Source organism: Halichoerus grypus, chromosome 6, assembly GCF_964656455.1.
Source record: "Halichoerus grypus chromosome 6, mHalGry1.hap1.1, whole genome shotgun sequence".
Taxonomy (NCBI): domain Eukaryota; kingdom Metazoa; phylum Chordata; class Mammalia; order Carnivora; family Phocidae; genus Halichoerus; species Halichoerus grypus.
The window spans coordinates 133,489,495-133,504,727 of record NC_135717.1 but is presented as its reverse complement, the minus strand read 5'-3'; the positions used below and the strand labels follow the sequence as shown (position 1 = coordinate 133,504,727).

The 15,233-nt window shown below is 37.3% G+C and overlaps 1 protein-coding gene and 1 long non-coding RNA gene across 7 annotated transcripts in view; one reads left to right on the top strand and one right to left on the bottom strand.

Moving 5' to 3' along the window:
• PTPRR (protein tyrosine phosphatase receptor type R) overlaps nt 1–15,233 on the top strand; it is a 241,183-nt gene that overhangs the window by 191,604 nt on the left and 34,346 nt on the right. For all 6 annotated transcript variants that reach the window (XM_036119313.2, XM_036119315.2, XM_036119317.2 and 3 more), the window contains 2 exons: nt 4,126–4,312; nt 6,992–7,076. In XM_036119313.2, the coding sequence (XP_035975206.1) occupies nt 4,126–4,312; nt 6,992–7,076 (272 nt within the window). The remainder of the gene's footprint in view (nt 1–4,125; nt 4,313–6,991; nt 7,077–15,233) is intronic.
• The window catches only part of LOC118552700 (uncharacterized), a 65,655-nt gene that overhangs the window by 49,665 nt on the left and 757 nt on the right, over nt 1–15,233 (bottom strand). The window lies entirely within an intron of this gene.

The window sequence follows — 15,233 nt, the reverse complement described above, 5'->3', positions numbered from 1 at the left end:
CCAAAATAATAACCAGACAATACTTCTTAGAAGCAGTGTACTTACACTATCGGGTTCATCCTTGGAATAAGCCTCTGAAGTAGGTATCCTTAATTACTCACTCACAAAAGAAGAAGAAATTGAGCTGCAACAAGGCTAAGTAGCCTGACCAAAGGTCCACCACAAGGAGGTGGGAGCGGCAGGATTTGAGCCCAGACAAACCTGACTGTAAGGCTAGAATTCGTACTCTGAATGGTACACTGTCCCTACATTAGACTTCAGTTGTCTTGACCTCCCCGCTAACAGCTGGCCCCCACCCCCACGTAAGGCACTGGCTAGTCTAACGTAATCTGCCCACCATACCCCTGCTTTTGGGTAGCAAATCAGAAAGTGCTTGGGTCTCATGCTCTGACTTGGATTGAATCTTTTTTCCCCGTTCGTGTTCCTAAGTGAGTTATTTCTTCACCCATAAAATGGGGGAAAGTAACAACCTCAGAGAGCAGTTATAGAGATGGGAATAGCATATGTGAAAGTGCTTAGAACAGTGCTTGGCAAATCACAGATGTTTCATAAATATTAGCTTCCTTTCTTCCTTCCCTTGCCAGACAAAAGTCATTCTTCCTTACGAAGTCAGTTTGCATGAAAATGCTTCCATGGCTCTCACTTTATCACAGAATCTTCAGAATTTTTGCTCACTCGGTCAAATGGAACCGATTAGAGGAGGAATCTCAGAGGCTTCTCATCCCCCAAGTTTGGGCAGGGGATGCTCTGGAAAGCCCTATTAGAAGTTTCTATAAGCTGACATTCAAAATTCTCTTTTCTGGATTTGGGCAGGCTTTTCATAGTCTTATGTCTGTGACTCTTACTTCTCTCTCATTTCTCCTACCTAACCCCACCCCCCAATTCCAAAATACACTTTTATACAACTGAACTCTAGCTCAAACTGCTTATATGCCATTTCTCAAAGATGCCTTATCATTTCCTGCTTCCACATTTTTTTTTTCTCCTGTCGGCCTCTCTCCCTGAAATAACTCTTTACCGAAAATTTATCTATTGAACTTTTACCTCCAATGCTTAACTCAAATGCTCCCTCCTCATACATCTCTGACCACTCTGGGTGGAAGAGACCTCCCTTTCTACTAAACCACCATAGCACTGAGTGTCACTCAATAGACAGACTGCAGATGCTTTATAGTCTTTGGGGGCCGAAGATTGATTAGATGGAAAATGGTTTAAAAATGGCATCTGATTAGCAGTCCCTTAAATGTCCTGTCCCAACTCCTTACTAAAAAAAACTCTATGAATCCAGCAAAAGCCACACTCTCACAAATACACGAAAAACTAAGAAACAATGTATTATCAGAATTAGGAAGGAATTTCTGACAATTTAAAGGCCAGAGGAACTGGATTGAGAAACTTGTAAAAACTGCTTTCCCACTAAAAGTAGATTAAAATTCTTTCTCTGAGAATAGAACCACTCTTCACCCTCCTCAACTGTTTACCTCCTACTCAAAAACCACAGGAGCCCTGTCAATTACTAAAAACAGCCCCCCCCCCACACACACACAAGCATGCGTGCACACACACACACACAATATGGTGGGGGACAAACATTCTTCTATCAACTAAGTGATTTTTTATGGGGTATCCAGTATGCTATCCCCTAATCCCTAACAGTGATTCAAAAGAGTTAAACATAATAAAAAAAACTAGAAAAGATTTTTCAAGAACATGCAAAAAAATATAACAGGTATGTCAATACTAATTTTTTTTTTTAAGTCGGAGGTGGGAGGTGGCAGGAGGGGGAACTGAAGGAAGGTAATCAAAAGGTACAAACTTCCATTTAAGACAAATAATACATAATAAGTTATGTAATGTACATGATGTCCTGTACAACATGATGACTGCAGCTAACACTGATGTATGGTACATTTGAAAGCTGTTAAGGGAGTGGATCCTAAATTTTCATCACAAGGAAAAAACTTTTTTTTTGTTTGTTTCTATAGGAGATGATGAATGTTAGCTAAATTTATTGTGGTAATCATTTCACAATATACGTATGTCAATTAATAATGCCGTCTACCTTAAGCTATATGGTGCCGTCCAAAAATTCTGTCTCATTAAAACTGGAAAGAAAAGTCAGATGTGAGGCAAAACATAGAATTAATAGGAAAGTAAATATTTAATGTTGATAAAATGTACAGTAAAGATGTAATTATTAATCTTTTCAAATAAAACAATGGCTGAAATATATAAAGTAAAAATTATCAGGGATATAAAGAAAAATAACAAAACAAGTGCTGTGGAAGATCACATACATCTCAGGCTTTGAGAAATCCAGTAGGAAAAAATAGATTGGAATAATATCTTTAATAATATATTATAATATAATAAGGTGTTATATATACACATATGTGCATAGATAAATTTATAAGGATTTTACTCATTTATTTGACAGAGACACAGCGAGAGAGGGAACACAAGCAGGGGGAGTGGGAGAGGGAGAAGCAGGCTTCCCGCTGAGCAGGGAGCCCGATGCGGGGCTCGATCCCAGGACCCTGAGATCATGACCTGAGCTGAAGGCAGACGCTTAACGACTGAGCCACCCAGGTGCCCCAAATTTATAGAGAGATAGATATAAATAGGTAATCAGTCTAGTTGCCCCCAAAAGTATCTATGAAATATTTAGAAAAATTTATCATAGTATTTGTCTCAAAAAAAGAATTGAGAAATTCCAAACGTTAGAAGTCCAATCATTAGTTGGATGATTTGCATGTACTATAACTAGAAATTAATAAGGAAGATAAATTCATAAACAAATAAACATCAAGCCAAAGCAGGAATTAAAACTACAATTACAAACTATTTAGAAATTAACAAAAATGACATTACATATCAATTCATAAGAGGAAGGAACTTACATGCTTTTATTTAATGGAGGGTTTTTGTTGTATGTCCTAATAATTTTCCATTGTTGAAAATTAAGCTCTAGCCATGTGAATATTTCCAATTTTCCATTGTTGAAAATTAAGCTCTAGCCACGTGAATATTTCCTGATGTAGTGCTCTATAGAAAATGTGTAAAGCACCCTTCAAATGAAATATGCTGGGCCTAGTATTTGCTCTTACTGTCTTTGTTCACATTTGTTTTGACCTGTTTTTCCCTATTCTCCATTTCCTTGGAACACCAACCACTTGGCACCATATTTGATCACCTCATACATACCTAAGGCCCTTTAAATTTAATAGTTTCTGTGAATAAAATCTCTGACTTTGAGCCTCAGTCTTGCACAGGCTATTTTATATTTACTTCTTGGTTCCACACAGCTAATGTTACTGGTAAGAGGCACTCATACCTTCTATCCAAGACACAAGGGGCCTGTACAACTTGGAAGAGCTCCACCTCATCTCCCAACTAGAAGAGGAAAATTACAGAGGGAAGATAAATTATAACTCAGAATAAGAGTCTGTGACCTCAATATCCTTATGAGTTTATCACAGAATTAAATAAATACATACACACACACACACACATATATATGCATGCGTACATACACACATAAATGGAGGATACGGATGCTATTTTTTAAGGATTCACTCAGAAGTTATAAACAATATATACATCTTAAAACTTTTAAATTCTATTTCAATGGCAGTAATGTGAACCAAAATATTTTTTTTCCTCTGAGCGTCCTATGTCCGGTAAGATCATGTGTACAGTATACCGATGTCAGAAATATTAGGTGGCTATATGATTTATATACTGAGCTCTCAGACATACAAACAATAAAGTTTGTTTGTGTTATACGTGATTTCTCAATTCAAATGTGATGTTTGCTTTTCCTGAATTTTTCACTTAATAGTACTAGCCATCCTATTATTTTTGTATCAAGTATACCCATTAATAAATTATAGTGTATTTTCTCAATTCAGACTTATTTCCAACAACAAAAATGCCAGTTTCCTATAAAGAAACTATGGATAGTTGCTATAGTCTACTATGGTACCGTAAGAGAAAAAGACATTCGGTCCTTATTTCTGGAAAAGTTCTCACTGAATAGTGAGTATGTATGTACAGAAGACAAATTTGTGTTATCAAAATAACTTGTGTGTCTTCTAAACGTATTAACCTTCTTCCCCAACGTAGACGAGGGTCCAACGTATCTCTTACACTGGACATGAGTAGCTTGGGGAATGTCGAACCCTTTGTGGCGATCCCAACCCCACGGGAGAAGGTGGCAATGGAGTATCTGCAGTCAGCCAGCCGAATACTCACAAGGTCACAGCTGAGGGACGTCGTGGCAAGTTCACATTTACTCCAAAGTGAATTCATGGTGAGCCTGCTGTTTATTGTTCACTGTTCAGTAGGTATTTTGATAAACTAGACCCTACTAAAATGGCACTGTTCTCCACTCAAGCAGCTTACAGGAAACAAATGGTTACAGTTTAAAAGGTTAAGTACAAGGTTTTAGATCCACCCCACATCTCATCAACTACTGATAAGTGTTCAAACTAGAATATGATGACAAAACTGAGACAGAGTACATAGGAGCTGGTCAGGCAAAGAAGTGGTAAGAAGGAACTGGGCAGTGAAGAGGCATTCCAGAAAGCAGGAACAGCCTTGCTGTCATGGGGGAATTAAATTGTTCAGTTTGACTGGAGCATTGAAACCAAGGTGGGAAGGGGCAAAGGTTGAGCCTCTGGAGGTATAAAAGAAACCTGAGTCTTAATACATATTTAAAAGTTTGGACTTTATCTTGAATTATAAAAAGATCACCCTATCTGCAGAGTGGAGGAATCATTAGAAAGGGGTATGTTGGAGGCTCTAGAGATAATCCTGTGGAACTGTCATGACGGTCTGAACTAAGATAGTAGGAGTAAAAATGGGGAAAACCTACAGGAATCTGTGAGAAGGGAGCTGAATTGGGTGAGGCAGCCAAGAAAAAGGAAGGAGTCAGGGATGGTACCCCAGTTTGTGACATGAGCAACAGAACGCATATAGTGTCCTTTAATGAAATAAGGAACACAGGGGAAAACCAGATGTGGGCTAAAGATGATTGGAAATTTTAGCCAAAAGTCAGGGAACCCATTGGTGTTGCTGGTGGTAAGTTGATTTGGAAAAACACGTGTCTACCCAGAGAGCTTTAGACCTTCTTAGGTCTAATTATTGTCCAAAGGGAATATCCATTTTATACGTCACTTTACATCTTAAATACATCTTAAGCCAAGTCTGTTGATTTTAATAAATTGATCATTCCAGGGTCTGTTCAGATATTTGCAACCATTCTAATGATGAAATATCTCGTAATGGGCTAGATTTACCATTAGCCTCATCAACTATTATTAAGCATCCAAAGGAAAACATGAACATGCAGTTTTTAACATTAGACATTGTAGTGTGTCATCTTTTCACATATGAAGAAAACCTAGTAAGATGAAAGAACCAGTGAATGATCACGCAGCTAGCTCAAAGTACACCTAATATTCTTTTCTAGAACTACAGATAGCTTTTTTGAGATAAGCCCTTAAAGGAAAGAAGAGGCCAACAAGGAGTATCAAAGAGAAGGATAATGTTGGAAGATGGTCATTGTCAGTGTGTGTCAGAAAGCAGGAAGAAGCAGGGGAGGAATAAACATATTGTGGCTTTGCCAAAACACATTGACCTGTTTGAAATTACCAAACATAAATATGTGCTTTCTACTGAACATTCAACAATTCTGCTTATTTTGGTAACTTGGAACTGAGAAGTTGTAATATTTAGTTGGAGCAGAGAGTAGGGATGAATATTATAAATATCTAAAATAATGCAAGTTTAGGAAAGGATATTTAAAAACTAAGCTACTCCTCTCTGTAGACCACATCTCAAATTCATGATCTCAAATTTCCACACTGACTGAAAACTAGGAAAATTTGAATTAATTTATAGATAATTTCTTTCATTCCAATGACACTTAGGCTATTGAGTTATATTTTCCACTGGAGAAAGTTCAAGTAACGAAAACAGTATTTCATGTGATCTAAAGATAAAAGTTCCTTTATTTCACATTAATATTTATCTAAGCAATCTTTTGCAGAATTTTAACTAGAGATCATACTATTTTGTATAATCAAATCCTTACATATTTGTTTCGACCCTTTTGAAAACTTTGACTTATTGCTTTCTTTGTCCCAGCCATCTACATATGCTCACCTTTTAGATCTAATTCATTTCCACTGAGCCATTTCTGCTCTAATTGTTCCTTCTGCAATCATTTGAGGCCCATGACATATATTCTGAGTAAAAACATTTATATTCTTGTTAAGTGGGAGAAAACAGTGTCCAGATGCCCTTCACTAAAAATATTGCATTTACAGTGACAAATGGAACAGTACAATGAATCACTGACCTCTACCTCTGAAACCAATAATACATTGTATGTTAATTAATTGAATTTAAATTTAAAAAATAAAAAAAGTAAAAAAACAAAACAAAATAAAAACCAAATGGAACAGTACAATTATAAACCATTCCTTAATACAAAAAGCCATTATATTGCCGTCACTTGAATCAACAAAAACGCCCTTTGTATTTACCATTTGGGGAGGGAGGTTCTAATAATCCTAAAAGAGTCATACAATGTTAAAAGAGAATCCATCATAGTGAAATTTTTGGTGACTTATATAAAGATTTTTTAAAAATTTGAATACATCATCAATTTTCAGCTGTCTATATATATTTCTAGCAATTATGTCAGAACAGAATTTTAAAAATCTAATCAAAGTTTTATATGTTTCTTTAATAACCATATGTAAAATAATACTTTCTAACACAGAAAGCTGTTTCTTAGAGTCAGCTTGCCAGGGTGCAGCTAATATGTTTATGAAAGGAAGGGTGTTGGTCAACCAGAGGTGGTAGTCTGTTGTTTTATAAATGACTTTGAAGTTCAGTAGCACTCTGGATCAGATGGCCCCCTGTGAAGATTTTCTTTGTGGCAGCTTTAGATACACTAATTTGATATCATTTATTTTTGCAGGAAATACCAATGAACTTCGTGGATCCCAAAGAAATTGACATTCCACGTCATGGAACTAAAAATCGTTATAAGACCATTTTGCCAAGTAAGTTTCTTGAATTAAATAGTTTGCATTATAAAGCACAAGCCTTCCTCATTCACCCTTACCTCATCATTTTCCATCCTCAAAACTTCTCCATACACACCAAATTTGGAGTTATGAATGCACATCAAGACTACTAACCATGAAAGTATTTTGAGGTTCATAACTTTATCTTGTATTACTCTTCTTATAATGGTCAGCTCACAATTCCAGCAGAGACATGGTTCTAAAATTTTATTGTGCCACACATTATGGTCAACTGATTTCATCAAACAATTCAATGGGCAAAGATAGTCTTTTCAACAAAAGGTGCTGAGACAACTGAATACTCACATACAAAAAAATGAAGTTAAATGCATGGGCGTGCCTGGGTGGCTCAGCTGGTTAAGAGTCTGCCTTCGGCTAAGGTCATGATCCCAAGATCCTGGGATCGGCCCCATGTTGGGCTCTCTGTTCATCAGAAGAGTCTGCTTCTCCTTCTCCCTCTGCCCCTCCCCCCCCCCCTTGTGCACTCTCTCTTGCTCACTCTCTCTCTCCCAAATAAATAAGTAAAATCTTTAAAAAAATAAAGTTGGACCCTACCACACACCATATACAAAAATCAACTCAAAATGGATCAGACCCAAGGTAAGAGCTAAAACTATAAAACTCTTAGTATAAAACAGAAGTAAATCTTCATGACCTTGAATTAGTCAATAAGTTCTTAAATATGACACCAAAATATAAGAAACAACAACAAAAAATAGATAAATTGAATTTTACTAAATGAAAAGTTTTTGTGCTTCAAAGGATACCATCAAGAAGATAGAAAGAGGACTCACAAAATGGGAAAAAAAATTTGTAAATTATACATCTAATAAGGGACATCTATCTAGAATGTATAAAGAACTCTTACCACTTAGTTATAAAAAGACAGCCCAATTTAAAAATGGGCAAAGGACTTGAATAGACATTTTTCCATAGAAGATATACAAATGGTCAATAAGCATTTGAAAAGATGCTCAACATCATTAGCCATAAGGGAAATCAAAACCACAATGAGATACCACTTCACATCCACATGATTATAATAAAAATGATAGACCATATAGAAAGTGCCAGCAGGGATGGGAAGAAACTGGATGGAACCTTCACACATTGGTGGTAGAGACGTAAAATGGTGCAGCTACTTAGGAAACAGTCTGGTAGTTCCTCAAACGCAAATCCTAGAGTTACTATATGACTCAGACATTCTGCTCCTAGGCATATAACCAAGAGAAATGAAAACATTTCATTGTCAATCACTAGACAAATAGATAGTTGGGGTTTTGGCAAAATCCATAAACATTCCAAAACAATAGCTCTGGAAAGATGGAGCCACAGAGACTTTTAAAAAGTATTGATATTAGAAAGCTATACACAAATGTTTGTAACAGCATTATTTATAAAAGCCCCAAAGGTGGAAACAACCAAAATATCCATCAACTGATGAATAGAGAAATAAAGTGTAGAATATCCACACCATGGAATATTACTCAGCAATAAAGAGGAATGAGGTGCTGATGCCTGCTACAAAATGAATGAACCTTGAAACATTATGCTAAGTGAAAGAAGCCATCACAAAAGACCTCATACTATATAATTCCATTTATGTGAAGTGGCCAGATTGACAGACCTATAAAGACAGAAACTGTCTCAGGGGTTGCCTAGTGCTGGGAGGCATGGGAAATAGCCACTAAACAACTAAAGGCTGTGGAGTTTATTTTGGGAATAAGCAAAATGTTACCAAATTGATTGTGGTGACAGATGCACAACTCTGTGAATAAAGAAAAAGAACTCTATGATGGCACACTTTAAATGTGTGAATTGTATGGTATATGAGTTACATCTTAATAAAGCTGTTACCAAAAAATTTCATTGTGCATAATAATCATCTAGAGTCCTTATAAAAATCCAGAGTCCTAATGGATGAAAGAAAAAAAAAAGTCTAGAGTCCTGGGTCCCACCCAGGGATTCTGTTTAAGTAAGTCCGCTGTTGGGCCCAAGAATCCATATTTCTTTTCTTTTTTTTTTTTATGTTATGTTAATCACCATACATTACATCATTAGTTTTTGATGTAGTGTTCCATGATTCATTGCTTGCATATAACACCCAGTGCTCCATGCAGTACGTGCCCTCTTTAATACCCATCACCACGCTAACCCATCCCCCCACCCACCTCCCCTCTAGAACCCTCAGTTTGTTTCTCAGAGTCCATAGTCCCTCATGGTTCATCTCCCCATATTTCTAAGCAAACACCCAGGTGATTCTGATACAGATAATACCAGGACCACACTTTGAGAAACACTGTTTAGACAATGTTAAAACTAAATTTAACTTGGGTACCTGGGTGGCTCAGTTGGTTAAGCATCTGCCTTTGGCTCAGATCATGATCTCAGCGTCCTGGATCAAGCCCCACGTTGGGCTCCTTGCTTAGCAGGGAGCCTGCTTCTCCCTCTCCCTATGCTGCTCCCCCTGCTTGTGTTCTCTCTCAAATAAATAAATAAATAAATAAAATCTTTGAGGAAAAAAACTAAATTTAACTCCATGAAATTTATTGATGTCAAGCAATGAGCCAGATGCCAGGAACCACTAAGATATAAGGAATAGCCTATAAGATCAAGGAGGTCATGGACTAGAGGGGAAAGTCATGTAAATGAGTAATTGTTCAGTGTACTAAAAGCCAGAATTGAGATCTGGCCCAAGTAGTGTAGGAGTATAGAGAGGACTGAGTTATTCTGCTTAGAGTGGCAAAAATGCTTTGGGGAGGATGTAACATTGTCAATCTCTAGACAACAGATGGTTGGGGTTTTGGTAAAATCCATAAACATCTCAAAACAATAGCTCTGGAAAGATGGAGCCACAAAACTTTTTAAAAGTATGGATATTGAGATAGTAGAGTCTGTATAATTAAGCCCATTAATTCACTCATAAAACATCAAATTCTCCATATTTATGGTAATATCAAGAATTACTGTTAATGGTGTCTTTGGGCTTCCCCCTCTGGCGGAGTTGGAAACGCTCCACTATAATATATTTTTAATGGGTCTATACAGTATTGTCCCTGTTGAAAGATATTTTATAACTAGAGCTGGCTAAAGGGGATGAAAGTGCTATGTGTTACAAGTGTGCTTCTCTCTGTCTCTGTCTCTCTCTCTCAAGATTTTTCATCTGAAATACCAAATATAAGTAATTAGGACAACATATACATTCATTGCAATTTTACTTAACCATCTAATGTTAGGATTCAGAAATTATTAGAATTATTTAAAGTTCAGCCTTCTCATGGGTGCCTGGGTGGCTCAGTCAGTTAAGCATCTGACTGTTGGTTTCAGCTCAGGTCATGATCTCATGGATCATGAGATCGAGCCCCCACAGGACCCCATGTTGGGCTTCTGGCTCAGCGGGAAATCTGCTTGAAGACGCTTGCCCTCTGCCCCTCCCCGCATTCACACACTCTTTCTCCTTTTCTCTCTTTCTCTAAAATAAATAAATAAATCTTTAAAAAAAAATAAAAAAATAAATAAAGTTCAGCCTTCTCTATTTCCTGCCCAGATGATATCAGACATAGTCCTTCATAGTCCTGTGTCAGCTTTTCCATTCCCAGAACTGGGTGGATCACTTGAACCAGGGCACCTGTGCTGACAACTGATGTTGCAAATAATGGATTTTCTGTTGAAAATGTCTGTAGCCTGAATGCACCACCCACCCCCTGTTGCACAAAATATAATTTAGTAAGTATAGTTTGGGCACGCCACACTATTGGTTGAAATCATCAGAGAAGACTGGAATTTATATGGAAAGCTATTCCTTATAGATTATTTCAGACTATAATATGGGATAAATTTTAAACATTACATAAAAGAATTAAAAATGATTAAGATTTTAAGTATTACTGTTTTTTTTTAAGATTTTATTGATTAATTTGAGAGAGAGCACGAGAGAGTACCAGTGGGGGGGAGGGGCAGAGGGAGAGAAAGAAACAGACTCCCCGCTGAGCAGGGAGCCCAGTGTGGGCTCTATCCCAGGACCCTGGGGTCATGACCTGAGCTGAAGGCAGATGCTTAACCAACAGAACCACTCAGGTCCCCCAAGTATTATGTTTTTTTAAATTGTTTTAACCTGTAATAAACTCAAGTTTAAAAGCTTCCAGCATGGGGGCGCCTGGGTGGCTCAGTGGGTTAAGTGTCTGCCTTCGGCTCAGGTCATGATCCCAGGGTCCTGGGATGGAGGCCCATATCAGGCTCCCTGCTCAGTGGGGAGTCTGCTTCTCCCACTTCCTCTGCCCCTCCCCCTCCCCCTGCCCCTCCCCCTTCCTCTGCCCCTCCCCCTCTTGTGTTGTCTCTCTCACTCTTTCTCTCTCAAATAAATAAATAAAATCTTAAAAAAAAAAAAAGCTTCCAGCTTGTACATATTAGTGAGGCCATATAATTTGGAGGATGTTTTGCAGCAGAAATATGGATGACCAAGAACAAATTAAATCATGGCTGTTTCTCTAAGGATGATGTCAGCCTGGCTCAGAACACTCTATGTGGTAGATTAAAGTGCAAAGGGTAAATTTATATCACATTATTTTGCAACATAAACAAATATTAATGATGAAAATATGTCTATGTCCTAAATCACAAAAGCAATGGGGAAAAAAAACTGATCACACATCAATATGAAGTTATTTGCACAACAATGAAGTATAATAACAAATTTCATGTATATTTATTCCATGCAATTTATGTATACAAATATAAAACATCATATGAATCATGGAACACTACATCAAAAACTAATGATGTAATGTATGGTGATTAACAGAACATAATAAAACAAAATTTAAAAAAAAACACAGATGAAATTAAAGAACTCTATTAATTAAACTCTAATTACTTTGGCCATCATTTCATATTTAAAAATTTAAAGTCTGGTAATATTTCTTACTTATGTTTCCTGTTCTATTAAGTGCCCAGAACAGAGTAGATATGCAAGTAAGTGAGCCACTCGTTAAGGCAACAAGTTGTGTGGCTCAAACAAAATATTGGAGTTAGACTTGCCTCCCTACCCTGGCAGGAGCATTCATAGTTTATGGCAGACAACTTAATCTTTCTGTGCCATCCTTTCTTCATCCCTAAAGATAGTGATGATAATAATATTACTACGTAGGGCCGTGGAGAGAATTAAGTAATCAGATGTGAAAAGGGAAGTTCCCACTAATAGTGAGCCCCCACCTAATGTTAGTTTCTCCTTTCCCTCCACCTAATTGAGGATGCATTGATCATTAACCCCAGAACCAATTCCAGAAAATAATAACACTAACTAGGGAAAGAAGACTTTACGGTTTCCAAAGCAGACTATTTAAGAGCCCTGTTTTCTCTTATAATTTTCACATGGATCTTAAAAAGTGAGTTTCCATATAATTGCCATCTTGCATCGCCGGGATCAGCACTGTCCGTCAAAACCCTGTGCAGTTATGGAAATGCTCTCTATCTCCAATGTGATGGCCATCAGCTACGTATAGCAATGAAGCCCTTGAAGTATAGCCAGTGCGCCCAAGGAACTGATTTTTAAGTTTTATTTTATTTTAATTAACTTAAAGTTAGCTACGTGTGGCCAGTGGCCCCATATTGGATAATGCAGGCCTGGAGTGTCCTCTCCCTCCTGCAGCAAACTGAAGGTGACTCCCAGTCACCTTGAAGGAGGACCCAAGTCCTTGCCCTTCCTCCCATTTCCCACTTATCTTGAATTCATCTAGAAAAACTATGCTATCCCTCTCATCCCTGTCTTTGCCCAGGGATACACTAGCACTATAAACTCTTCTTTCATCTAATATCTTCTCCTCTTGACTCCAAACCTCAAATGCATTTCTGCCCAGAGAAGAAATCTTCAACACAGAATAACCTTTGGCAAAATCTGATAGGATGCCAGTCAGAATATCAGGATCCAGGGGCGCCTGGGTGGTGCAGTCAGTTAAGTGTCTGACTCTTGGCTTCGGCTCAGGTTGTGATCTCATGGTGGTTAGATCGAGCCCAGTGCCAGGCTCTACGCTTAGAGTGGAGTCTACTTGAGTTTCTCTCTCCCTCTCCCTCTGCCCCTCCCCCTCGCACTCTCTCTCTCTCAAATAAATAAACAAATCTTAAAAAAAAAAATTAAAGAATATCAGGATCCAGGTACCATTTTGTCTGTTAAATAGAAGACTTAAATTGCCAGAGGTATTTTAAAGAGGCTAGACGGGGAAATTTCATGTGTTCTGTACACTAAATCTGTATGTGTTCAATAATTTGTTCAGAGGAAAAAAGAAACAGGAAGGAGAGCAGAAGGAAGAGAAGGAATAAGAGAGCAAGAGGGGAGGGAGGGAAAAGGGGGACGAAAGAGGAAGAAAGCAAGAGGAGAGAAGGAAGGAAATAAAAGGGGAAGAGCAGAGGCGAGGGAAGAAAAATTGCTCAGTGTTGGAATTGTTATTATCACTTCCCAGATGTGTCATAAGTGGCATGCTAAATATTCAACATCTAACCCAGAAATAGGTGTCCTGAAAAAGGTTATCATAGTGAATTTGACCAATATATAAATTTAAAATACACATATCGACTTAAAATGCATAAAATGAATACAATTATAACAGTAATGATGAAAATAATGATGATGATGACAAGGATGATAAAGTTTTGGATTTTCTTTAATCCTCAGCTTTTTTTATTAGCCTAAGAGTAAAAAGGCTAAAAGGCTTTGGTTAGGATGCCAGTTTTCCCTTACTCAGTCCTATGGTTCATTCTGGTTTAAAAAGTTTTTGGAAACCTCTAAATACTTGTAAATCTTATAAATTACCAGTTTCCAAACTAAATTTAGCTTGACGAGAAACCTGTCTCTAAGCAGTTTATAGGGCTGAGTTCCCAATAAATCATATACATGGTAGGCATTATAAAAACTGAAGGAAGTGGGCCTCTTTTCAAGTCTCCCTGGTGTAGAGCCCTGTGGAAGCTTCTAATAGTCAGTGGATACTGAAAAGGAATGAAAGTTTTCCTGTCCCGTTTGCTAAGAAAGAAAAGGAATCTAGAAAGTCAAAAACAGTGTTTCAACTCTAATAGAAATGAATTCTGGTATTAAGCACCCTATGAGCCACATACCAGGTAGAAATTGCAAAGGATACAAAAGTTAGTTTCAAAAAAAAAAAAAAAGAGTTAATTAAATACAATTCTTGCCTTTAACGGGTTCAGTACAATTCATTGAGGGCAGGCAAAAAATGTAAGCACTTAAAATATAAGATGGTAAATATTAAAATAAAACACGAAAAAATACCACAATAGGCTGATTTGGTTTAGGTCAACAAAAAGAGTCATTGGTGGCATCAGCAAAAGTAGTCTCTGCATAAAACTAAGGTTAGAATAAATTGGGGTGTACACAAGGAGGATCGAATTCTAGAGGAGGAGGTAAGAACAGTGGGTATGATAAGCTCTCACAAGTTTACCTGTCTAGAGAAGAACAATTACTAGAGAGGAATGCATAGAACTGACTTCTTAAAAAATGGAAAGAACCATCTAAATCAATGCAATAGACATTTATTGAGTGTCTACTATATATACATGTATATATGTGTATATATATATATATATATATATATATAAGCACTGTCCAAGACACTAAGTCTTAGACACTAAGTCTTAGATATAATGAAAAATCTCCGTCTTTACCTTTAAGAGGCTCAGAGTGTGTCCGACTAAAGAAATCATAAAGGGATGATTTGATCTTAATTCATTTATGTAAACATTGGTCAAAATAGCTACCATATTTTCCATAACACCATGTTTTGCAAAGAGCCTTTCAACTTCTGGATGGAAAATGATTTGAACAGTTAAGACAATGTTGCTAGCACTATAACAATCTGCCTAATATCAGATTTTCCTGCTCTAGGTGGACAAACTGCCACACAGGGTAACTAAAGACAGCTTCTTTAGGGACGGGGATTTGGGCCAGACCAAGTGTTTGTTATTGGGCAGAAAAGAAGAGGGAAGTGAGTAAGAAAATCTGGTACAAATTCCAAATCCAAAGAACAGGAAAAGGAGCATAAAAAAGAAATGAGGTCAAGAATCAGAAACGCACAAAAAATAGCATGATGAATAAACTCATCGTCTCAAGCTTATGGGCAAGATTTGTGT